This window comes from Malania oleifera, chromosome 2 (assembly GCF_029873635.1).
Source record: "Malania oleifera isolate guangnan ecotype guangnan chromosome 2, ASM2987363v1, whole genome shotgun sequence".
Lineage (NCBI taxonomy): Eukaryota > Viridiplantae > Streptophyta > Magnoliopsida > Santalales > Ximeniaceae > Malania > Malania oleifera.
The window spans coordinates 145910344-145938276 of NC_080418.1; the positions used below are offsets into that span (position 1 = coordinate 145910344).

Sequence of the window (27933 nt, forward strand, 5' to 3'; positions counted from 1 at the left end):
CATATACTATCAAAATTGTTTTCTTACCATTTTTAGACTGTTTGAAGAACATAGTGTGATCTAATTGCCCTTGTCGATATCCCTGATTTTTAATTACCTTTGCAAATCTATCAAACCATGCTCTAGGGGATTGCTCGAGTCCATATAAGGACTTCTTGAGTTTGCATACTTTGTTTTCTTCACCTTTCTTACTGAATCCTGGTGGTATAGTCATGTAGACTTCTTCTTCTAGCTCACCATTTAGACATGCATTCTTAATGTCTAGTTGCTATAGTGGCCAATCTAAGTTAGCTACTAATGACAGGAGTACCCGAACTATGTTTAGTTTTGCCACTGGTACAAATGTCTCCGTGTAGTCATAAGTCTGTGTAAATCCTTTTGCAACAAGTCTGGCTTTATATTGCTCAACTGTCCCATTAGCTCTATATTTCATTGTGAAAACTCATTTGCAGCCAACTGGTTTCTTTCCACTCGGCAGGTTCGTAACATTCCAAGTTTCATTTTTTTCGAGAGCCCACATTTCTTCCATAACGGCTTCCCTCCATTTAGGACTTTCCAGAGCTTCCTAAATATCTTTTGGAATTTTTATCTTGTCAAGGTTAGAGGTAAAAGTACGATACCCTGTAGATAGAGTTTTATAGGACATGTATTTTGACCAGGGATATTGAGTACATGACCTAGTTTGTTTTCTTACTGCAATGGGTAAATTTATGTCATCAAGTGTAGACTTATCAGAAGAAAGCTCATGATCATTGATTTCCTGATCAGGACTGGGCGTCAACTCATGGTTGCTTGGAGCTATCACCAGTTCCAACTCTTTTGGTGCCTCAGGTATAAGATTCTCCCTGTGCTTTGTTTTTGGCTTTCTGGAGTAAACAAGTATTTCCTTTTGTTTTTCTGCATCTCCCCCTGAGTTTAAGTGATCATTTGTATATGGTAGGTCAGGACATGCAATGGGAGACGCAATAGATGGGTAAGGGAATGAAGCAATGGAAGACTCATTAGATGGCATAGATTCAGTAGTAAAGAAATCAAAGAACCGATCTTCACTCGACTTCTCCCCCTGAAGAGAGGGCTTTTGGAAATAAGGAGTGATTTCAAAAAAAGTGACATCAAGGCTAATAATTTTTTTTTTTGGAGACTGGGTCATAACATTTGTAGCCTTTCTGGGTGGGAGAGTAACCAATAAAGACGCATTTAACGGCACGAGGTTCCAATTTATCTCGGTTGTGAGCATGAACATGAACAAATGCAGTACATCCAAAGATTTTCAGAGGAAGACTAGAGTGGAGTCAAGAGGTAGGAAAATATTCCTAGAATTTCTAAAGAGGAGTTGTAAAGGAAAGAACTCGACTCAGCATTCAATTAATGAGATGTGTAGCTATTAAGAGAGCATCGCCCCAAAAATAGTTCTTCATATTTGTAGTGAACATCAATGCATATGTTTGTTTTTTCGTTCAGCGACCCCATTTTGTTGAGGGGTATACACACAAGAACTCTGATGTACAATTCCACTTTCTTGAAGATAATTTCCTAGAATATCATTAAAATATTATGTACCATTATCAGTACGTAGAATTGGAATGCGAGTTTGAAATTGTGTTTGAATCATGGAGTGAAAACTGACAAAAATAGACCGTACTTCAGTTTTATCTTTCAACAAGTAGACCCAACAAATACAAGTATGATCATCAATAAAGGTAACAAACCATTTTGTATGAGTGCGATTCGGGGGAGGGTGAAGGTCCCCACAAATCACTATGAATCATAGCGAATGGGCGGGATGGTTTGTATGTGGATTTTGGGAAAGAATTACGCTGGTGTTTTGCAAGCTCACAAACTTCACATTGGAAATCAAAAGACGTTTTATTTGAAACAAATAAAAGGAAATAAACGTCTTAAATTTTGAAAATTTGGGTGACCCATCCTAAAATCCCATAACAAAAGTACCCTATCTCTAGAAATAGATGCATAATCACAAATTACAACATTACATTGTTCACTCGTATTTGCCTCCTCAAAGTAGTAGAGTCCCTCACATGCCTTAGCACTGTCAATCGTCTTCCCCGATGATAGGTTCTGGAAGACACAATGAGATTAAACAAATTTAGCAGAGCAATTGGAATCTTTTGTCAATTGGCTAATGGATAACAAGTTACAAGATAGCTTAGGAACATGTAGGGCAGATTTTAAAGTTATAGAATCAGATATGCGAATACTTCTTTTGCCAGTAACAGGTGATAGAGATCCATCAGCAATTTTTACTTTTAGATTTCCAGTATATGGTGAATAGGATAAGAACAATTAATAAGAGTCAGTCATATGATCAGATGCACCCGAGTCAATTATCCATGGTGATGTGTAATGGGATATATAGTATTTAGGGCTGACAAAAAATTACCTCGGTGAGCTAGAGAACCAGTAGAAGACTGACCTAATGTTTGAATTGAGGAAAACATTTTGTATAGTTGATCCAATTGCTCAGGATTGAATACACCACTTGTAGTGGCATTATTGGTTTTTTCACCTTGTGATTTTTCAGTTGAACTGTCAGTAATAGCATGATAGCCACGATTTTTTTGATATTGTCTCGGCTTCCAATCTACAGGCTTTCCATGAATTTCCTAGCAAGTATCTTTTGAATGACCTGGCTTTCGACAGTGCTCGCACCATATTTTACCTTTTTGTGATCTTTATCCGGATCCCGCAGGGCCTTTTGATAAAAGGGCCGAGACGTTAGGCCCATTGGGATTCGGCCCATTCCCATTTGTACTCAAATTTTGGACGGACAGGTCCGACCCAATACGATCTCCTTGGGGCCTCAACATTACTTGTCTCCTGCTCTCCTCCCTCCTTACCTCGACAAATACTTCTCGCCATCTCACTCTCTCTCTCATCTTTCTCTCTCCTCAACCACTCTCTCCTCAATTTCTTTCCTGATTCTCAGCCGATTGAAGAACGGGAAATACCACTGGGTTCCATTTTCAGCCACCAATATTTTAACCGGAGCGGATTCGTGATTAGGGCGTCGTAGGCACCACTCCTGGGATAAGGTAAACTCTCTCTCTCTCTCCTAATTTTTTCCTCAAATCTTTAGCCAAATCAACGATCGAACACCACCACGGAGTCCTAGCTTCAATTCTCGTCGTTTTAATTGGAGCAAATTTTTAATTTGGGTTTCCTAGGCACCACTCCAAGGCTAGGGTAAGGATAATGAAATCATATCCGTTAATTATTTTTAAAGTTTAATTAGTTATTGGGAGTGTGTGGGCCTAGGAAATATTAAAATAATTGTAATTTTGGGGTTGAATTGATTGAATTGGGGAAATGTGACTTCAGGGTTTTGAACTCCAAAACACCGTAGGCTTGGGTTTTAGAATCTTCGTAGGATTTCTCTCAGTAAGCAAGTAAGGGGAATAAATTATAATAGATATTTTTGGGAAATTAATTGATTGATTAAAGTATGTGAAAATGAGAATATGGTATATAGTATTGGAAACTTATGATATGAATTATTTCCTTATGATTATTATATTGTGAATAACCATTTAAAATTGTGTGGCATGAGGAATAAGAAATAACAGCTTTATATTGGGAATGTGAATGATACTGAAATATATGATTTGTACTGAGAAATTTTGATATACTGCTATATTTTATGCAGATATGAAAATCCGAGAAACCCAGAAATATTTTTATAACAAAATGATGAAATGCGATATACAGATATTTTTTTATTGAGAATTGATGATATATGAAATATACAGATATGTTTTACACAAAAATGATGAAATGAGATGAGAATTATACAGAAATAATGAGAATTACAGAAATGATAAAATGAGAAATACACAGATGTGTTTTATACTGAAATGATGATATGTGAAATACTTAAAGATGTTTTGTACAGAAATGTTGAACAGAGAATTATACAGAATTGATGAGATATATATATATATATATATATATATATATATATATATATATATAGATGTGATGAGAATTATATAGATATAATGAAATATGAATACTGAAATGTGGAAATGAGAACCCTGTTGGACCAGAGTTATTCTGAGAGCACGGTACCGCTAGCATTGTTTTTGTGCAACCACACGTTTAGTATAGAGTGTGGCGAGACAGTCGATTGGGCCTATGAAGGGTTGTGTTACCCCCTAGGGACCGGACCAGGATTGGGTAGGCCAATCATACTTCAGACGCATTCCCTATTTTGATCTAACTGGGTAGGCCAACAGCAGTTAGGTCCAGCCTTCGAGCCGCACAACCCGGTCATGTGGGGTGAATACATGACGAAGTGATTATCCTCAGGATGGTTTCTCACTACAGACATGATAATAAGCAACCATGAGTTACAGACGCGTAGTGTATTTTATACTGGGGGATGCTCATGAGCTAGAAAATGTTTATGAAAGGTGAAAAGTGAAATGAACAACCATGAGTTACAGACATGTAGTGTATTCTATACTGGTGGATACTCATGAGCTAGACTATGAAAATGAAAAAAAAATGATATGAGAAATGAACAACCATGGGTTACAGACGCATTGTGCTATATGCTGGTGGATACCCATGGGCTAGAATATGATTATGAATATGAGAAATGACAGAGTACGTATATGATATAAGAAATGAATAAGTATGTATATGATTATGAAAATGGTATGAAAGTTTATGACACTATGTTTTATATATGATTATGAGTACATATCGGTATATTTTCTCAGTTGTTATAATTATTTAAGTGGACGTGTTAATATATTTAAACTCATGTGTCGCACACTGTCAATAATTTATTTCGTCTTACAGAGAGGTGTCTCACCCAGAATCTAAACATTTCAGGAAATAAGAACAAACGAGCAGAGAGAGCTCTGAGGTAGAGGAGACCGTAGTACCCTAGTATTCAGGGAAAGTGGTTGAGTATGGGATGTGTTTTGTGTAACCCCTAGACTATTTTATGGATTTCTGGGGGTGTATATATGTGTGTAGAGTTCTTAGCACTCTAGTATTGTATTGTATTTTGGACCCAGACACAGTATGTATTCCGCTGCGTGGATAGTATGTTTGGATGGACTAAATACTCGGTACCCCCCTTAGGGTCAGGTTATGTGTAATATATGGTATCAGAGTTAGTTGATAGATGATGATTGATTATTATTGTTCATTGTTAAAAAAAAAAAAAATGGTTGAAAAATCAGGTCATCACATGTTAGGCTTTGGAGATCGAAATCGGAGAAATAGAGGAGGTGAAGGCCGACTGCAAAGAACAATCCTTCTTATTCTTTAGCTTCCAAGTTCCAACAATAAATCAAAGGTATGATTTTTTTATTTCAGTCTTTGGAATGGTAAATCTACCAAGGATAAGTGGTTGGGAGAGGGGGAAAGCAACGAATCGTGGGTGGATTCAAAGAAGACAAGCACAATGGCCGAGAATCAGAATGTCAGGCTGTTGGCCAATGTTACAAGGTGTAACGAGGCGTAACATCCGTTACAGACCGTTACAGTGGTGTAATGGCCATTACGACCGTGAATTTTTTTTCTCCTTGCAATATCGGTCCGTATCAATTTCGGCCCCCTCATTTTCCGTTACGTAACGGCCGTTATTTAAAACCATGATTGCCAAAGAAATTACAATAGCCATCATCATAAAGTCTTCCAGTAAAGATAAAATGCAGACGAACACTAGGTGTATGCTTGGCATCATTAAGTACCAACCTTGTTCCAATGTTGGTCTCTAAGCAAACAGCCCTAAAGCCTACTGCCGGCACCATTGAATCATTTCCCATCTTCAGGACCCCAAAATCATCAGGAGTATAAGATGTGCAGAAATCCTTCCTTGAAATTACATGAAAAAAAGCACCGCTATCAACCACCCAACTTGTCTCATGACAAGCAATATTAATCACATTATCATCATAGAGAAGAACAAGTTATTGCTATAAATGGAAGAGAGAAAATAAGAGTGGCGGTGATAACCAAGAGAAGAAGGATCACATTATCATTATTGAGTGTCATTACCACAATAATGACACTCAAAATTTTTAAATCTTGACCTTGACTTGCTTATCTCTACCATTTTTATTTTTGTGTTACTTCTCCCCCTACTTTCTGTAACAAGCACCTCAGATTGGGATGAACCCTGAGATCTTCTTCTCATTTCTTCATTCAAAACACTACTCTTGACAAGTTCCAGAGTCACGGTACCATTAGGAGCAAAATTAACAAGTGAAACCCGAAAAGTTTCCCAAGAATCAGGTAAAGTAGTAAGTATTCAAAGTTCAATAATCTCATTATATGCCCATACCCGACTATTGATCAATAACTCCTTGAAATTCATTTAAATGATCAGCCACAGAACTTCCTTCTTTATATTTCAATTGCATCATCTTTTTAAGCAAAAACAATATATTATTGTCAGTCTTTGAAGCATACGAATTTTCAAGTTTCTCCCACAAATTTCGTGCGCATGTGTCATGTTGAATATGATTATAAACACGCTCCAAAATGCCAAGTAAAACCGCAAACTTTCTTATGCTAAAAATCCCATTCCTCATCAGTCTTGGATTCGAGTTTTTCAATAGCAAAAATAGGTAAATGCAGGGTTTGCACAAAACCTAGGTCTCTAGAGATCCAAAACAGTTCTCCACCACTAAGATTGAAGGTCAACAAGTCCTTAACACATTGTCAAAATTTCAGAAAAATTGGACCACAAATGACTCTCCAATCGACCACTTGATCAAAACTGCTCTAACTGAAGTTATGCAGCCCCTCTCTATTTCAAAACTGGCGCATTAATCTGCCTCACCTCAAATTCTCTCTAGTCGTGCATCATTCTTATAAATGGTCAACCTTAATGGGCTTCCAGAAATGAGCTTAAAAAAATAATAAAAATAAAAATAAAACTTTGGCCCTTTTTAAAAAAAATTGCGTTGGACCTAGCAAAATTTTGTCTTCCAACTATGATTGAGCAAAAAAGACATTAACTATCAAAAAAGATTCACAAGAACAAGTGCCAAAAGAATCCAAAACCCACAATCATCCATCCTTGTTATTGGAAGGATGACAATCTCCCAAAAACATCAATAAAGAAAAGAGTTCCTCCGCCCCCGCCACCCCCCCCCCCCCCCACCCACCCAATTATTAAGAGATCTACAAAATGAAAAATCCCCACAAAAAAAAAGGTACTATAACCATCGGAGTTAAAGATGGAAGAAATGACATCATTATGCACCGAGGACAGGTAATAAATACAAGGGAAAGAGATGAACAAGGCAGCACTACCCAAGCAAAATATCTTCCCAAAAGCAAATTCAAGAACCACTTCCCAAAACAAATTTGATATAAGGAATGACGAGAGTAGATCTGTGAAATAAACATCCAATGACTCAAAAGAATGTCTTGTTCCCAAATTTGCATCCCACACATTCACTTTTGTTAGATTACCACATTACCTTAAAGCTTAAGCTGTTAGGTTGTGGGCTAACAATGTATATCAAGCTTTAACACTCCCCCGCACATGCAGCCGGACAGCACGTGGAGAGACAAACAAATGATAAATAATACCAGGGTGATGGACCAACTGAGGTTAGATTACCCCAGCTCTGATACCATGTTCACCAGGGTGTGGAAGCTTTAACACTCGCCTGCTTTTATTTTGTGGTATTATTTATCATTTGTTTCTCTCCACGTGCTGTCGGGCTGCACGTGAATGGGTAAATGTTTATGATTATTCCCATGGAGTACTTTGGCATGAAGTTATTTAAAATGAATTTTGCATGCAAAGTTGTTAAAGCTTGATATAAATTATTGGTCCACAACCTAATAGCTTAAGCTTCTAGGTAATGTGATAATCTAACATGGTATCAGAGCTGGGGTTATTAGGAGGTGAATATGTGGGATGCAAGACTTCTAAAGCGAACTTAGAAGTCAAGACTTCTAAAGGAAGACAAAAAATAAAGCGGACTATTAGAAAGACAAGCCTTTACAAGGGTGATGCAACCATGTAGAGAAAATAAAGCACCCTTGCAACAATCGAGGTGCTCGGACTCCCTCTCCACCAATGGATCCCAACAGATTACCACAAGAAGGAACCTCTAAATAAGTGGGCCCTTGAAATTACAACACCCAGCTATAGAAGTCAACTCTAAAGATCTAAAACAACGGAGGTTAATAGTAGTTATCCTAGGAAGGTCACTCAAAAACTTCAAGGATTGTAGGAACATTTAAGAAAGTCTTTTTGTTAGCCTTAGTTGCTACATAATTCTAATTGTCATATTTTGATGATAACAACCCATTAGTGATTCGAAGTGTACCTAATCTTTGCAGATCAAGTTAGTACAGGAACAACATGAAGATACTGGATCAAACGCAAGATCAAGTGAACATTCAAGAAGCAAAGATCAAAAGCTCACTCAGAAGAACCCAAGCACAACAAACTAAAGCAAATGTAAAGTCACATAAGTAAATGAGAAGTGTTTGAGGTAGGAATGATTTGTAACTCTTGTAGTTCTAATTCGAGCAAGTTTTTTTAGCAAGAGTTGAGCAATTGCATATGCATACTAGTATATAGGATATCAACAAATTCATTAGAACAAAACTTAATGAGTTTTCAAATGCAGAATATCCTATAATCAAATGCATTTTCATGAAGGACAAGTTTTAAACTATGTTAGTATTATAATCTTTCATATACTTAGTCTCAAATTAGTTTAAACCAAGATTAAGCACCCAAAGGAAAGAAACAGGGCAAACCATTGACGGTTTGGCCACGTGCTTCGACGGTTTCAGACAATAAGCTAAATGGATTTTGGCCTGGAGTAAACCGTCGACGGTTTGGGGAAAACCGTCGACGATTTGCGTCCGAATTCAGACCCCAACGGCCATAAAACGGCTAGTTTTCAAAGTATTTAATTGTTTTTAAATGCCCAACAGTCATATAATGGCTAGTTCGTCCATTTGCCTATAAAAACAAGCCACTAGCATTTAATAAACACCTTTGATAGTTATTGAATATTTATTGCAAGCATTTAGTTCATTATTCATTGCTCAAATCTCTCTTGATCTTTATTCTTGTGAAGATTCATTACTAAAGAGATTAGTGTGAAGCTTTGTATTGTAATCAACTCAAAAAGGAGCATCTCTTGTATCTACTACATTTTCTCCTCTTTTGTTTGATTGTAAAAGGGTTCTTGGTGAACCTAGGGTTCTCAGTGAACCGGATTAAAGGGGTTCTTGGTGAACCTTGTCGATAGGCTCTTGGTGAGCGTAAGGGGATTGGTTCCTTGATTGTAAAGGCTTCTCCGTCCTTGAAGGAGATTAATTAGTGGATTTTGGAATCCTTCAGTGTGTCTCAAGGCGTGGACGTAGGCAAGATGCCGAACCACGTTAAACTTCAGTGTTCAGCTTTTCTCCCTTATACTTCTTATATTTATTGTGTCATTCATTTTTCTTATATTGTGATTTGATTGCTTGTATCTAATCTGCAAAAGAGTCTATTCACCCTCCCCCCCCCCCCCTCTCCAGACACGACTCTAGGGCCAACACTTTTGATAATCACCTGAGAAAAGAATAATATTGAAGGTGAGACACAAATTATCCCTTACTACCCACCATGGCCATTCTCACAAACCCCATACCCCCAAACCTATCTAACAATCTACTCAAGACATCAACATTAAGAACAAACAATAATTGCGGATCCCTTGTCTAAAACCCCTCAAAGACCTAAACAACTTAGTTCTCAATAAATAGTTGCATGAACAAAAAAAAACACACACACACTACACAAGCAACCCCTCATCCACACCACGATATCTCACCAAACCCCATCCTAAAGAAGATCTTACCCAAGGGACTCCAACAAACCCTATCATAAACCTTTTCAAAATCCAATTTAAAAATGACCCCCTTTTCTTTCCTCCGACAAACACCCAGCACGACCTCATTACCTACAAAATAGCATCTACAATTTGCCTACCCAGTGGAAAAACTCTATAACATGTAGAATCTTACTATTCACGATTTGATTCATACGATTTGAATCACTTCAACACCAAATCAATTCGAATCTTACTAGCGAACCTAAAAACAATTGAATCATTTCCAAGTCTATCAGTTCACCTGGTGAATCTATCCATTTAATCTAAATCTATCAATTCGCACAATTTTGGACCTTTCATATCCTGACAAGCCCAAGTAGTTTGAAACACCCAAAATAACATTTCTTTCTTATTTTTATTGGTTTTTAGTTTTACAAAATTACCTTCCATTCCTTGTCTATCTCAGTTTTTATTAAAAAAGAGGAGAAAATAGAATTTTAGGTCTTATGTTGTCTTCACAAAATCATTCTTCACTCTAGGAGTATAGTGTTCTTCCAGTGAGAAGAAGTGGCAAAACACTAACTATGGTGGTACTCTTGTTTCTTTGCATTGTTAAGATCCAAAAGTTGGTTTTTTTAGTAGTTTGTTCAATTATTATCATTTTTTAGGTTAATTGTTTTTTTTCTTTTTATTCAAAAAAGAATATGCACGAAATATTGTTATGTTTTTAATTGTTGATGAACACCAAAAGTGCAACTTTTTATTACTTTTTTCTTGATTCCTTCCCTTAAACAACATAAAGTTCATTTTTTAATATTTCCTAACTCATTCTCGTACTTTTCATTTGTTTAGGGAAAGCATACACATGAAATATGATAGTTTAATTGTCAAAATTTAAATGCATTTTACTATTTTGCTTGTTGTTTGTGTATCAATATATGCATGTCATTTAGAATTGATTTTGGAAATTTGTACCGAATCTTATGATTCAATTTGATTCAAGATTCTTGATTCCCAAAAGTGGAAATTCGATTCACGATTTGCAATTTGACAACTATGCTATAAAACATTAAAATTTAATATAATGGATATCCTAAAAGATTCAGTAAATAACTTCAAACACACACACACGCATGCATGCATGGTCTTAAATTTCCACAATTTTGTCAAAATTTCCATCAAAATTTCTATATTTCTACCACCCTCATCGAAGACTACCACATCTCACCAAACCGCCCTTCCTAACAAAGATCTTACCCAAAAAGTTCCACAAACCCTATAAAAAACCTTTTCAAAATCCATTTTAAAAGGTTCAATAAATAACTTCTAGTGCGTGTGTGTGAAAATGTGTGTGTATATTCATGCAGGGTCTTATTCCTTAAATTTCCACAAAATTTGTCAAAGTTTCCGTTGAAATTTTTGTTTGTCAACACCCAAAAAATCAAAATGGTAGTCAATTTATGTTGAAATATCCACAAATCATACAATTTTATTGAAATCTAAAATTTTGTCAAAATTGTAACTATAAAATATAATTTCCTTGAAATTACAAATTGAATTCAAATCCCAAATTGAAACATCACAATTCAATGTAATGGATATTCTAAAATATTTAGTAAAGAATTTCTCTCACTAAATGTAAATAGTACATGCATACCAATTCAATAAATTATTGATCTTATAATACACACACACACATATCACCAAATTGTCAAAATTTCCATCAAAATTTCTATTTTTCACCACCCTCAAAATCGAAATGGCAGTTAATTTCCTTTGAAATTTCCACAAATCATCCCAAATTTATCAAAATATTGAAATTTCAACAAAATCATCAAATTTTCAACGATAAAATTTCCTTGAAATTCAAAGAACTGAATTGAAATTTCTCTTTTAATAAATCTTCCTTTTTACTCAAATTAAAGAGTATTACAAGGAGGATATATTTCAGATTTTCAAAATTGTATGAAACAACATTTTATTTGACCATCTATGTCTAAATTATCTATATTTTTGTAATCAATAATATATAACTAATTTATGGATTTCATTTATATTAATTGAATATTTGAATATGTTTAATATGATTAGTATATAACAATTATTGCACTTTATTGGATTTTTTTTTAATCTTTAAAAATAATTATTACACCTTTACACCACACACATGTCATTGACATATTTTATTTATAATATTTTAGCTCTAAAAATCTAAATCTTGCATTATTATGGTAACTACAATTTCTAAAGTTCCATAAAAAAAATTCCATGCTTTGCTACTAATTTCCATAATTTTAAAATCAAAATTATTAATTTCCATTGAAATTTTCATACTTCTTGGGGTGAGTTTATTTTAGTGGCTTCGCTAGGATAGCTTAGCCTATGTTTGGTGCAACAAAGGTGTGGGATAGGACAGGCCAAAAGAAAAGATCTTCACCCATTTACATATTATTAGGCTGGCCAGCCCCTCCCCATGGGCTAGGAGTGGCTAAGCAATAAAAGAACTAGAATGACCTTTGCATTTTTCTTCTTCTTTTTTTCCTTGTCATATTCCCTTCATTAAAGGTATTCTAGTCTTTTAAATAATTAGCATGTCCTTTATACATGGGATTCCAAACATGGAAGAGGATACATATCATATTCATAGCGAGTCTAGTCCAGTACCATTCAATCCAATCCAGTCCCACAAACCTTATCCACCAAAACTAGCGCACCCTTATTAGTGTGCCTCAAAATTTTAGTTGAAATCAAAATATATGCACAACACTCCCATGCCATCAAGGGTCCCCCGCAGGGTGGGGGGGGGGGGGGAGGAGGGGAAGGAGGGTGATGGGTGAGTTGGGTAGGGCAAGATCTATGCAGTCTTACCTCCTAGCATATACAGATGGTTTCCCTGATTTGAACTTGTGAGCTTCAAATTTGGAAAGTAACACCCTTGCCATCGATTCAAGGCTCGCCCTCATTAAATAACTTCTAATATAAATGAAAATTAGTCTGTTCACAAAGTAACTAGGATGCTAATAGGAGCACAGGTTTCTGGCAATGCAACCTCAAAAATTTATGGAGAAATGGATGTTCATGCTGTTAAACATACAGAGACAAAAGCAGATGTGGCTGAAAATCTGGCAGCATTGGAGCTACTTTAACATGAACCAATTACAATTACTATCTTACAAATTCAAGTGCAGAATAAGAAAAATGGAAAGAATCTGAGAGCGCAGACACTTCACCTCTTTATGGCTTTGAAAAGCAGCTGATGTTCTTCCTCCCCGAAGATCCCACATATATATATTCCCATGTTTACCAGCCCCAAAAATGATCTACAACAAATGAAAAAATATAAATTATGGCTTCTTAAAACACTGAAATTTACAAATAATAGTTTATGCTTATCATCTTACAACAGTCTGCAAATACAACTAAAGATTTCCTTTTAAATCATAAAAGTTCCAACTAGCTGACAAAAGTGTATTCAACGTATTTAGGATCGTGACAAGAAAGATATAATCATAAAATCAATACTTTTTTGTAAAAAAATTCCCATGCCTAACTAAAATGGTGACAAGTTCTCAGAAAAAGGGTTGAATTGGAAATATAGCTCAAGGATATTCGGGTGTGCAATATATATATTCTCAGTGACTTTGCTCACTCGTGCTCAAGCTCACGAGAGATCTCCAATAGTAAACATGTCCCTTGGAGCATTTCAGAACCACATCATGGACTTTGCTGTACATTTAACTATGAGTTCAAGTTTAGGTGGTTCATCAAGATGAAATATTTGTCCAATCCTCGATATGAGCAGATTGGATGCAAGTGAATTGTCCAATGCACAGCCTGGGTACCTCACTTGTTTTGATATTTCCAATGCAGCAAAGGAACAAACTGAAATTGCATTATAGGGGGGAAAAAAAAGTAGCAAACTAGGGAACATTTTCCTATCTTATTTTATTTGACAAGTTTATTGAGCAAAGGATATACATGGTAGAAAACATAGTGTTGGAAATTAGGGAATTCAGGATAAATGGAGAGGAGTGGAGAAAGTACGGAACACTTTGAAACTTTGATTATTGGCTTGAATATATAGCTATTTATAGGCTTTACATGGAGTCTTACACATGTACCAATATTAGTTACAATTAATGTATTTATTGTGGCTAATTTACCTAGATACATGAATTCATTAGACATATCATCCAATATGAAAAGAATTTCCAACTACTTGTACCAAACACAAGGAACAAACAAGTTTAATTTAATTAACAAAACCCCCTCTCCCCCACCCCCCCAAACTTGATTTTTTCTTCATCATAAGAAGACTTTTAAATTTTTTGAAGTTATTAAACTTGGGAGACCCTGAAGATATCTACAACCTGGTCTGAGACTTAACAAACTTGAGTTGCACTTACGAATTGCCAGATTTTTTGCACAATCACTGATTCGTTATCCACATATATTTCTATATAGTCTTCTTAATTCTTACACCATCTTCAACTTCTTCAACAAATTTCTGAGCCAAATTGCATGAAATAGGCATGATGCGTTTGCAACATACTCCACTCCATAGATTGAGAGAGTAACTATGGATTGTTTCTTTGAGTCTCATGTAAACATTGCCTATCCAACGAAAAATTCAAATCTTGTGCATTATTCCAATCATCCAATTCTACGGCCCTTCATTATCACTATATTCTACACATATGAAAAATTACAAAATGAATAACATCCCAAAATCAAGTGTATCTTGGATATAACAGAGAATCCTTTTGGCCGCCGTCAAGTGAGTTGTAGTTTATGCTTCCATGTATCAACACACCACTGCTACTCCAAAAAGAATATCTGGTCTTGTGCTCAAATACTGAAACAAGACATGGAAAATAGATCGGATCAACCTTATTTTCATCATTCTTCAATAACTAACTCCATACCCCATGGGGATGCTAATCAGCTTACAGTCATTCATCTAAAATTTTTTGAGAACTTCTTTTGCATACCTTTCTTGAGAGATGAAGATTCTTTCTTCCTTTTGCATTACTTCTATCCCAAGATAATATGACATGAGAACAATAACGGACATTTCAAACTCTTACTCTATTACCATTCTGAAATTTACAAAACATACGTGGATTATTTCTTATGAATATTAAGTCATCAACATCAACATACAAACATACAAGTAAAATATCTCCATTTCTTTGAATTAATTAAAGAGCATGTTCGCAGGTCACTTTTCAAAATTATTTTCTTGAAATATTTGTCGACTCTACTATACCAATTACCAAGCACAAGGTGAAGTGCTTCTTTTGCTCTTAGCAATTTCTTTTCATGCCCTTTCACTTGGTATCCCAAAAGTTGTTCCACATACACCTCCTCAAGTAATCCATAAAAAATTCATGATTTGACGTCCATTTGACAAATCTTTCATCTATTTTGAGCTACTAAGGAGATAATGAATTGATTTAGGGCAAGAAGAGGGTATTTGGATGGATTATTTCGAGCCAATTTGGAGACCTATGTCGTAGAATAGAGTCAATAGTTTATTGGGTCCAAAACCCAAGTGTGCTTAGTTAGTTGTTTAAGTATGTGTATGTAGTTTGCTTGTATTAGGATTATGTATGTTGGGGACTTGTTTGTTGTACTTGTGTATTATGGGGATATGTTTATAATGTAATGTAGTCTTAAGGGTATATGTGCAATTTCATGTGTTTAGAGGCTTTCCTATAAATAGTGTGTGAAATCCGTGTTGTGTGCAGTTATTGTTGAATTTGAATTGAAGTGAACGTGAGTTCACCCCCGTATCTCTCCCCTCTTCTTCATTCTCCCCACAATTTCGTGACATCCCTTCCCTCTCTGCTGCTTCGTCTTCCTTCTTCTTCTTTTTATTGTCCCCTATTCTTCATTCTTGTCTTCTTCTCACTCTTTTTCTCTTCCTTCATTCTCTCTCCAAATTCTTCTCCACCCTGAAATTTCAGTAAAAACAAAAAAACAAAAACAGTTCTGAACTTTCTGAAATTCCATCCATATCCCCATTTGTTTGAACACCACTTTTCGGACACCATTGTGCAACAACACCCACCCCATTGAAATCAGACCACCTCAAAACCCTAGCCCCTGAATGTTCTTTGCTGTCCAACCACTGGGGGGCCTCCACATGCTGGCCAGAAGAATTCCAGTCAGCAGCCCTCTTAAATCCCTAACCTCTAATGATTTTTGAAACACGCCACCACCACCACTAGACTCACAAGCCCCTGATCAACCAGTAGCTGGAGTTTATTGCCAGAGGGGCCTAGCCGGAAGCACACACGTCCAATGCCCCGACAACTGCAAGTGAGAGTATCTACCAGACTGCCCTCCTGTTTCTAGTCTCATGAGAAATTGCCCAACCATGATATTTTGGGTTTTCTCCACGATATTTTGACCTGCAAGGAGATATTTTGATTATGGATACAATATATTGCAAGAGAGCGCAATAAATTGACCCGAAACCCTAGTAATTGCTGCTGTCAGCATTAGAAATCAGGTTTTTTTTGCTGCATATGTGAGTTTTCTGACTGGATTTGTTTCATTTGTACATGATACTCAAGATTAAAGGTGACTTGAAGATTGCTCTTAAATAATTGAGAGTGAAGTTTGTGATTTGCTTTATATAATTGCACCATGATGACCAATGTTGAATTGTCTGCAAAGGTGGAATTGTTATTTGGTAGGGTACAAAACATGTAAAATGCCTTGGAGACTATTACCAATGCTTTGAATAAGCTAACAACCGAAGTTGCAGCCTTAGGTAAAAGGCCCATGGAATTTCCTACCAAACAAGATGGTGGAATAGCTGCCTTCCCTCATACTATTGAGTTGTGTACTTGGTTGAATCAAACTTGAAGGGAACTGCTCCAATTTGGTGGATTAAATAACTGGAGATCTTTAGAAGAAGGAGATTTCGTGAGATTACAACATAGAAGAGACGAAGTGAGCCATGCAGGAGCAATTTCTGCCTCCCAACTATCAGCAGCGAGTTCATCTCCAACTCTTTGATTTGAAGCAAGAAGAAAAGACTGTTACGGAGTACACTAGCAGATTCTATCATTTGGCTATTCGTGCTGACATAGAATGGAAAGAGGATATGATGATAACTTTGTACAAAAAAGGGTTGATGCCATCTATTGCCTCCAAACTTATTGCATGTCGTCTCATTGTAGTTAGGGATGCAGTACAAGTTGCCACTCATATTGAGAGGATATGCAACGTAATCCTCCTAGAGCTGCATCAAGCCTTCGAATTGAGAAGAATACTAGTGTATTTTTATGAGAGAAGATAGTGGAGTAATTGGTAAAGGAATTCAGACTAATATCCCTTGGAAGACTCTTGAGCTTTCCAAAACAACTTCTAAGGCCCAACCGTCACTTAAATGCTTTAAATGTCAAGGTTTAGGGCATTGAGCTGCACAATGTCCTAACCAAGTCATGGCTGTTGCGGAAAAAGGAGATGATGATGATGATGGCATTCAAGTAGTTGAAGCTGAAACAAAAATCTTAAGTGACTTAGATGATGATGGCAATGAGAAAACCTGTTTAGTGTTTTGACACATGCTCTCTTCCCACAAGGTTAAAGAAAAAGAAGATCAGAGGTGAACCAACATCTTTCAAACTCAGGTCACAGGTGATATGCCAAAAGCAGCTTTGTACTTTGGTTATTGATCCTAGTAGTTGCACAAATGTAGTTTATAAAGAAGCTATGCAGAAGTTAAATTTGAAAGTTGAGCCTCATCCCGAACCATACAAAATTGCTTGGGTGAATAATACCAACTTGAAGGACAATGACCATTGCTTACTTCCAAGATTGGTTCCATTGTGGAGAAAGTGCAAAGTGATATCCTTCCTCTCAAAATTTGTCGTATCCTTTTGGGCTGACTATGGTTATTTGATAGGAAAGTGAAGCATGATGGATATGAGGATTCTTATTCCCTCTTCATTGACAACAAGAAGTATAAGTTGATGCCATCACGAATTCAACCACTCATCAAGCTAAATTGTATCGCTAGTTCCTTTCTTATGAAACAATATAATTCTATTCATGGTGATGGGCTCCTTGGTACTTTCCCCATCTTGACGGAGTCAAGTTCTTTTCAGAAGGAGGGAATTGATGTAGGATGATAAGAAGGTATTTGGATGGATCACTTCAACCCAATTTGGAGGTATATGGCGAAGAATAGGGTCAATAGTTTATTGGGTCCAAAACCCAAATGTGTTTAGTTACTTAGTTTTTTAAGTGTGTCTATAGTTTGCTTGTATTAAGATTATGTATGCTAGGGGGCTTGTTTGTAGTACTTGTGTATTTTAGGGGCATGTTCATAATGTAATGTAATTTTAGGGGTACGTGTAATTTCATGTGTTTAAAAGTTTTCTTATAAATAATTTTTGGAAGCCATGTTGTAAGCAATTATTGTTGAATTTGAATTGAAGTGAACATAAGTTCCCCTTGTATCCCCTCTCCCCTCCCTTCCCCTTCCTCTCCTTAATTTCTCCTAATCTCTCCCATGGTTATAGATCCTTGATGCTGCCCCTGCATCGCGAATTCAATTGTTTTTAAACGGGTGCAAATACCTCCCCAAAATTGATTCTCGATCTTCGATTGTATCCTTTCACCACCAATATCGCCTTATACTTTTAACTTCTCCGTTAGCATTTTCATCACTATGTAGAACCATTTGAATCCAATTGTTTACGTCCCTTTGGTAGAGTGGTTAACTTCCATTATAACATTCTTCTCAATTCTTGCAATTTCTTCATCCATTGCAATTCTCCACTTCTTGTTTTGCACCTCCTAATCAAATCTAGCGTTCAAAATCATCAAAAAGACAGAAAAAATGGGTAGGTTGTTCATATTTTAATTACCTCATAGTTTTCTTCAAGGCTTCTTATCCGAGGTGGTCTTCTTTCAAATCATGTTGATGATGAATTTCCACTAGTAAGTGATGGCGATGATGGTGATAAAGTAGTAGGTACTTCAATAAATTTATCTTCCTGTTCCTCATTTTCTTGAAACAGAGGAAAGATGTTGTACTTCTCCTCTTGAATGTTCTTATCTCATGTGCATGTCCAATCAAATTTGACATCTCAATTTATGATCACTTTTACACTACTTAGACTGTACAATTTGTTCCCCTTAGAATTTAAATCATATCTTATGAAAGAGACACTTTACACTATTGTCATCCAACTTGGAATACTTTTGATCTGCTACATGTGCATATGTTATGCTCCTGAATACTTCCAAACAAGAGAAACTTGGCTTCTTTCCACTCCAAGATTCTAGTAGGGTTTGATTTCACACACCCCTAGTAGCACACTAGTTAAACAAGTATACAACTTAATCAACTGCTTCGGCTCAAAATTCTTTAGGAATTTTCTTGCTCTTCAACGTACTTCTTGCCATAATAAGGAGTGTTTGATTTTTTCACTCCACAATTTCATTTGTTGAGGGGATCTGAGAACCATCAAAGGATGGCGAATACCATTGTTTTTCATAATATTGTTTGAATTCATTTGATGTGAATTCTCCCCCACTGTCCACATAGCTTTAACTACACAACCTATTTCTTTTTCAACAAGGATCTTAAAGGTTTTTGAAAGTGTCAAACACCTCTAATATTTGTTTTAGAAAATAGACCCAATTTTTCCTACTAAAGTACCAAATGATGGGGGATATATTGACCCACATACATCAGCAATTGAAAAACTCAAGTAGCTTCTTCCCCCTTGGATTTGCTTTTTTTGGAGAACTTGACAAATTACCAAATACACATCCTTCACATAATATGGCGGAGATGCTCAATCAAATGCAAATCTTTCACTATCTTTTTCTTCTTCATCAATTTCAAACTATTAAAAATTAAAATGGCCATACCTTAGATGCTAAAGCTTAGAGAAATCTTTTAGGCAAGCCTCTAAACATTTTGGCAACACCTATTTGAATGTCTAATTTAAACATCCAATTTTTTGTCATCATCAATTTTGCCACCAAACAAATTTTAGAATCTCTAGTCAAAAGGTTATGATTTTTCATGTGGATATTATATCTTTTTCTAAGAGTTGTCCCAATCTTCAAATGTTATTCTTCATATTTGGCACACAATATACATTAGAAATGAATTGATGCGTTTCATTTTGTATACGAACAAGATTTTATCTTTCCCCCTTGGTGGAATATTGGACAAGTTTCCAAATGTAAATTGTCGAACACAATTCATCAAGCTACACAAATAAATTTTGGTTTCCACACATATGGTTGCTTACTCAATGACAAGATACCACGTGTTCTTTTCTTTCCTCCATCTCCCTTGTATGCTAGCAACAATGTATGTTCCACCTCTTCTTTTTCTTCTTCAACACAATTGCTCATTTCTTTAACATTTTTTGGAATTCAACACTCATATGAATAATGACTATAATTATTGCAATTGTAACATCCAATTTGAGATTTGTCATACGTTTGCCTTTTTGAATTCAATCTATTCCATGTCCTCTAGTGAATTGAAAATTTTGGTTCCTCTCATCATTATTGGATGAGTTGGAATCAATTCTTCTTCCTCTTCCATGACCTTGACCACGACTATATCCACAACCCCTTCTTTCATAACTTTCTCCTTTGTCCTCAAAAGATAGTTTGGTTTGAAGAGCCTGCTCCAATAGTTCTTGCTTTTTTAACTTCAAAGGCTTGCAAAGACCCATAAGTTGATCAATCATCATAGACTCCAAATCATTAGATTTTTTAATTGCTACAACAACATAATTGAATTTTGGGTTCAATGTCTGGATGTATTTCCCTATCTTAGGAACATTTTTATAAATCTTCACTACATCTTTTCAATTAGTTAACAATATCCAAAACTCTAAAAAAATAATTAGAAGCTAACTCAAAACCTTTCATTTGTAGTGTTTCAAACTCACCCCTAAGTGTTTGGAGACGAACTTCCACTAATTTATTGATTCCTTTTTATGATTTCTACCTGTCCCATGTTTGATATATGAGTGTGAGAGCCTCCTGATGCTTCCTTCTAAAATATTTTAAGGCATCCTTGTATGCTTGATTCAAGGTACCCTCATCTTGCAATTTTGTATAGCATTTTTCAACAATCTCCCAAACATCTTGAGATCCAAGCAAGGCACTCATTCAAATACTCCAATTATCAAATTTGAAATGGACTTGCCATCATCTGAAATACTATACACGCACTTAGCTCTAATACCACTTTGTTGGAAAATAGAGAATTCAAGATAGGTGGAGAGGAATGGAGAAAGTATGGAACACTTTGAAACTTCGATTCCGCTTGATGAAAATGGATTTACATAGCTATTAGTAGGCTTTACATAGAGCCGTATAGATGTAGCTATTAGTTACAATTAATGTATTTAATGTGGCCTATTACCTAGACACATTATTCATTTAGATATATCACCCAATCCAAAAAAGAATTTACAACCACTAGCACCAAACATAATGAAAAAACTAGTTTATTTAATTTCCAAGGCATCCGTCCCCATAATAACATCTAAATCCTCAAAATTGCACTCTTTCCACAATAAAATCTTGACTAGGAAATCAATTTAAGTCATTTATGATGCAAGTCTTAATAGAACAATCCTTGGCATAAGCATAGAAAATATTATTTTATAGATGAATGTTTCAATTAAATTCAACAATAGGCACAAATAAAGAATGTGAAAAGAAGTATGGAACAGAATAAAATTTGGATGTTCATCACATCAAAGAAATGATGCAGAAAAAAAAAAAAAAAACAAAACAAAAAACCATCCATGGAAAATTCAAGTAAGTGAACATTTTTCAGTTCAAATATATAAGGTTGTACCCTGATTACCAACCTGATTTTCTACATCTAATTGAATGCTGTTAAGAGTGCCACCGGAATTAGTTCTTAGCTCAAGACATGGAAGATCGCTCATCCTTCTATCCCAAAGATTGATTGCCCCATAGATATCAGAAGCAAGTAACCTGTTAAAATGAAATAGAAAATAATAATGAAATTACAAAATAAATGCCATAAGCAATTTTGGCATGTGAAAATATGCAAAGTTCACACCATACACAAAAAAACAATTGACTATTTACTTTGGGTAGCCATATTTGTCCACTAATTTTTCTTAGTCATTGACTGATTTGAACAAGTAATTAGGGTCTAGTAAATTGCACTAGATGTGATTCACTTATATGCAGTTAAAAACAGTCCTTAAAGATAAGCTATTACAACATATCAAGGACGCAAAAACACCCAAGGACACATGGGACACCCTAGCAACTCTATTCGCCAAATGACGCAAAGCTCCAATGGTTTGAAAATGAGCTTTTATCGATCTCACAACAAAATGCAACGGTAGATCAATATCTAACAAAACCCAAATATATGTCGAGAAAATTTTCAAAATTAGGCCTAGAAAATTAATTTTCAAAGACAAGAATTAGAAAAATTACTACTCACAGTCTTAAGCTAGAATAAAATGATATCATCAATGCCACTTGTGGATGGGCCAAAGAACCAACTCTAATAAAGTTGTAAAATATATTAACCAATCAAAAGGCTTGGTACAAACAAAAGTCTCAAGTCTCAATAAAGAGGAAAAGGCTCTCTTTAATGAGCAGAGCTTTTAAAAAAGGGCAACTTAGCTATTAGAACACAATCAAGAAGGATGCAACAAGACATGTGAAAGAGACCAAATAGGAGGAAATTTCAATGAGGGGGAGCTCAACAAAATGTGACAAAGAACAAAATGAAGATAAGAAATATCAGAGGCAAAATAGCCAATGTTAAAACTGTGGCAAAAGAAGACACTTCGCTCAAATTTGGGGAGCACAAACAAGCATAAGAGTGTGTTGCAACATCCATCCATAATCAAAATGATAGTGAAGAAATATGAGACCTCGAAGAATCCTTTGCAGTAACAAAAGACAAGTCTAACGAAGAGTATGCAGCTACTCTCAACGTCTCTGAACCGGAAAAAGAATCGGCACTCATTATGGTGAATGAGAAACTAACTATGTAGTGATTGGATAGTAGAGTCCAAATGCTCGAATCACATGACTAGAGACAAAAATAAATTAGAAAGTAGGTCCAAATATAGAGGGGGTTGAGTAGCAGTAGCCGCAAACAGCTCTAAACTGCCAATGACTCATATTGGCAAAATAATGATTGTACCAAGGTTTAGCCCACAATGAGTGCAATTGCAAAATGTTTTGCATGTTTCTAGAATGAAGAAAAATTTTCTATCAGTATCAAAGCTCAATGTTTCAAGGAATTACATGGTTCGACCTGAACGCCAACTTGTGGGTACACCAATCATGAAGGGACAGAGATTGAAGTCTATCTACGTAATGTCAGATCAAGATAAGACAAGAAATAATGAGACAACAGATATGTGGCATGCAAGACTTGGACATATAAGTTATCACAAGCACAAAAGCCTCCCCCAAATAGATGCTCAAGAAGACATTGTGATTCAGTAGACCTCTTTGAGATAAATAGTCATCTCTATGTAATTCCAAATACAAAGTCAGTCTTTGTATCTTATTCGAAAAACTGAATACTTGAAATTCGATGGATCCCCTGTTTTCTTCTTTTTCTTCTTTCAAAATGGCTTAAATAAATGAGTTCTTTACCACAACAAGAATTCTTTTTTCCCTTTTTTTCTTTATTTTTGACATATATGAATTTTACCAATCATTAATAATAAAGAAGCCAGTAATATTAATGTGGTATTCATAACAATCTATATTTTGCTATTAGACCCAGTATAGAAAAGCAAACTAGTTACCACGCCAAGATTGAAGGTGTAAAGCTAAGAAGCTTCTTGAACTAATTCACTTGGATGTATTTAGGAGGGTAAAACAACCGTCCATTACCAGATTTCGCTCCATGATAACATTCATAGATGACTTCACTAGGTATGGGTTGACTCTATGAAACAAAAATCAGAGGCATTAAACAAATTTAAGAAAGGAATTCAAGAAGATAGTGAAAAAAGAAATAGGGCGGAAGATACGATGTCTACGCGCAAATAGTGGGGGAGAGTATACATTGAAATATTTCTCAAACTATATGTAGGAATGTAAAGTATGTCGACAATTAACTTGTCCAGACACCGCAACAAAATGGAGTAGCTAAAAGAAAGAATTGACATCTTGCAAAAAAATGTAGAAGTATGCTACATGCCAAGACTATGCCAGCTTGTTTTGGTCCAAGTGCATGAAAATAGCAGCATGCATGATTACATGCATGATTAATAGGCTACCTCAAGCAAAGGTGGGATTAATTTCACCCTTTAAGAAACTCTGGAACATCAAACCTATAGTGATCAATTTTCGAGTATTTGGTCATTCTTATATGATCATTTACACAGCAAGTTTGACAAAAAGGCATTTTTTTGCAAAGTCCTGGGCTATGACAACTAGAAAAGGGACAGAGATATTTTGATCCCCTAAGTAAATGCTATATATCCACTTGTCCAGGATTGTAGTGTTTGATGAGACATCATGGTGGTCATCACAGGCAAAACTACTTCCAGATATAAAGGAAATTAGGGAAAAGTTGCAAGACAAAATACAGGACCAGACTTAGATTCAATGACCAGCCAAGGCAAGAGCAAGTTTAGGAAGCTGAACCCTTGGAAAGTCAAGCTAGAGAAGAAACTGGAGCTAAGTCACCATAAAACGCAAGAAGTCCAATCAAGAATTTACCACAAGGCTACAAAAGAAGATAGACCAAGTCAATTAGACGAGTTGGAAGAAAAAGAAGCTCCTCAGCCTCAACTTTGTAGTCAATTAGACAACGAAAGGAAAATCTCAAATGTGCTAATGTAGCTATAACTGAAAAAAATGGAGTACAAGAGCACACAAGACTGAAAACCCTGTTGCAGACCTACTTACTAAAGTACTAAGTGGTGCTAAGTTTAGAGGATACAAAAAGCAAGCTAGTAGGACTTCTAGAATGATATTGGGAGAGAGTAGTCATTGAGTGGGTGTGAAGAGAGAACACTGACTCTCTCTCTCTCTCTAGAATGGTCCTTCCCTCTCTCTTCCATGAAATTTCTCTCTCTAAAAATTTCTCCCTCTCCCACTCTTTAGAAAGTTCTTTCTCTCACTAGAAATTCACTTTCTCTAGAATTGTCCCTCTGTTCCTCTCTAAAAAATTCAAGGCATCTTGATATGGGAACTCTTTAGAATTTTTTGAGTTCCTATCTAAGGAGCTCAAGGCTACATTGTGGTAGTGAGCAAGAAAGAAGTGTGGGTGTGTGCCAAGTTCTGAGAGAAAGTGAGTGATGGGTGTTGCGCACAGTGCAAGATTAGTGTAAGTGTAGGATACATTGTAATTGTGGAATATACTTGGGTATATGTGAGTATTTTCAGTTTGGGTGTGCATGTTTCATTGTGACTCCAAGTGTAAGGTGTTGGCCGCCTCCTTTGTCCCCATCAATTAATAAGATTTAATTTTTTGTTGTGGTCCACCAACAAAAATTCCTAACACATAAATCTTTAGTCATCCTAGTTGAGCATCTAGAACAATAAGTGTTAAAATCTTCAATTGAATTGTTCCTCAGCTACAACATCTGCAACCCTAGGATCAAAAATGATTTAGGTAATTGAGTGATTTTAGAAAATAAATTTACAAAAAAGAATCTTCACTCATTATTTTGGTAATACAAGATAAAACAATGCAGCTTTTAGGAAAATGAAAGAAGAATTACAGAATAGGGAGAATAAAGCTGCCCACAGAAAAGGTACATCCATAGTGGGTAACCCTAATCTCCCAAATGGCTATAACCTAGCCCCTATATATTGTGCTTTTAGTGCAGCCTATGAGACATGACAAAGAAATGTTGTTGTACAAATCAAAAGCTTATGTGAAGGGTTATTTTGACTCACACTTTGGTTTGGGAAAAAAAAAATGGATTTTTAAATCATTGAGCCCAATTTACTTTGTGCATTATTCATATAAAAGAATAGTCCTTGAGTTACTTTGCAAGTGAGTTGCTGAGAATTAGTTTCCAAGAGCCTGAACAGGTTAAGTCTGGGACATAAGCAGCCTCATCAATTGGCTCATCCTGTGCATCAACAACTTAATAACTCGATTTATGCAGCAACGGATCAGACATTAAGCCTCTGCTTCAGAGTTCTGATCAACCATACTGTATAAGATTAACACCTAATCTCCCAAGCTTCATAATAGTATATTTTTGCTAATGAGATTTATTGTTTTATCATAATTGTTACTAGTTTCACTGCTTTGATTGGATAGATTATTTCATCTGTTTGGTAAGATTAATTATCCTTTGGGTTGTTCATCAGTTTTGGTGTATTGGGTTGAGGATCCTGCACCAAGTGCACGTGTACGAGTAGGTTTTACTAGTTGAATACCCAAGTGAATTTCTTTGGCAGTGGACGTAGGTTGCATGGGATTGGAATGCTGTAAATCTTATGTGTTTGATTGTCTCTGTTATTTTGTTTACTTGCTTTGTGTGATTACTACTGCGCTTCATTGCTACAGTAAGAAGTGCAAGTATAATCATGTTCACACCCAACTAAACCCCCCTCCCTAGTGTCATAATTGGGCCAACACTATGAAACTATGGGGCATGTACATTCTATAGCATAATGAATAATATTTATCATACCTTAAAAAGAAACTCAAACAGTAAATTTCATTTGTTTTATGTTCTAGGATAAATAGTATGCAATTAGATACACAGACCAACTAATCAAGCCCAATTTTCACTCAGCTGTTCTCACTTCTATATTGAAGTTCAAATTTGCTTCAATTTTGAGACGCAAAGATAGTATTCATGCAATGAGCTACACATATAGACCTAAACAAGTCCATTCCTTAGTGAATTTTTTTAAATAAATTTGTTTTTCTTAATAGAATGAGGTAGTTTCTACTAACCTCGATTCATCATTTGAGATAAACGCTATATCAGATAAACCTTTTTGAATGTCACACCCATGTACAGTGATAGCATGCCTTTTTCTTAACACCTGCATTAATGATGCACAAAAATTTTCATAATACATCTCAAAACCTCAGAAATTTTGAACAAACCAATCATTATAAGAGCAGCATAGGCCGAAGGAAGTGTTCATTACTAATGTGTGGAGAATAGGAATAAGGAAATACCTATAATCCAAATTCACCAAACAAGTGACAATATCATACTAAAAGATTTCTAATATTGTAGATAGATATGTAAAATACACATTATAATTCATTCACAGAATGAAATAGGGTGCAAATGAGATGGAACAAAGAATTGGAATGAACATGTAGAAATATAGTGACAAATTCCATTCCATTCTGATGTACAAACATTTCATAATTTGATAGAGTAATGGCCCATAGCTGATACAGCAAAGCTTGAAATCCCTAAGAGAAAAAGTTCCATAATACTCACAACAAAGTTTTGGCTATTGGAAACATTTAAATTTTGGAAGTAATATCTTTGAAATGAAATATGTTATTCAAAACAATGCAGACACTGCAAGCAAAACAATGGATCCATCAGTGTATGATTCTTAAGGTGCTTCCTTAATCGTTTTAGATAACAAAGATTCCACTACAACAACAACAACAAAACCAAGCCCTAGTCCCACTAAGTGGGGTCGGCTATATGAATCCTTTTCCGCCAATATAACAAAGATTCCACTAAAGACTAAAAAAGTACAAAATATGGAGGATAAGACCCTTCTTACCCCTCACTCTCACATCCTCAACCACCTCATTTACCACCATCACTGCATCTAAAAATTTGTCTACCTTTGACCGTATCCCCAAAATCTCCCTAAGCCTTTTGGACAAGACCATGGTTAAAACCTTCTAAACACTGGCCACCAAGCTAATAGACCTTAAGTCCTTCACCCTCCTCAACCTCTCTTTCTTATGAATAAGAGCAATAAAATTTGAGTTCATATCTCTCACCATCCCAAATGGCCACCAGAACTTTAATAGGAAACCTTACATTGATTGGTCCAAATTTTTCATGATAGTCCGAATCAAGATGATCAAATTGAATTCAATGCTACAGGAATTGCAGCAAATACATTT

The 27933-nt window shown here is 35.7% G+C and overlaps 1 protein-coding gene across 1 annotated transcript in view; it reads right to left on the bottom strand.

Moving 5' to 3' along the window:
- Positions 1 to 27933, bottom strand: part of LOC131147897 (uncharacterized) — a 77706-nt gene that overhangs the window by 30431 nt on the left and 19342 nt on the right. Inside the window, exons 9-11 of the mRNA XM_058097538.1 lie at positions 26779 to 26870; positions 21710 to 21839; positions 13064 to 13153 (exon numbers count right to left, since the gene is read on the bottom strand). Coding sequence (XP_057953521.1) covers positions 13064 to 13153; positions 21710 to 21839; positions 26779 to 26870 — 312 coding nt within the window. The remainder of the gene's footprint in view (positions 1 to 13063; positions 13154 to 21709; positions 21840 to 26778; positions 26871 to 27933) is intronic.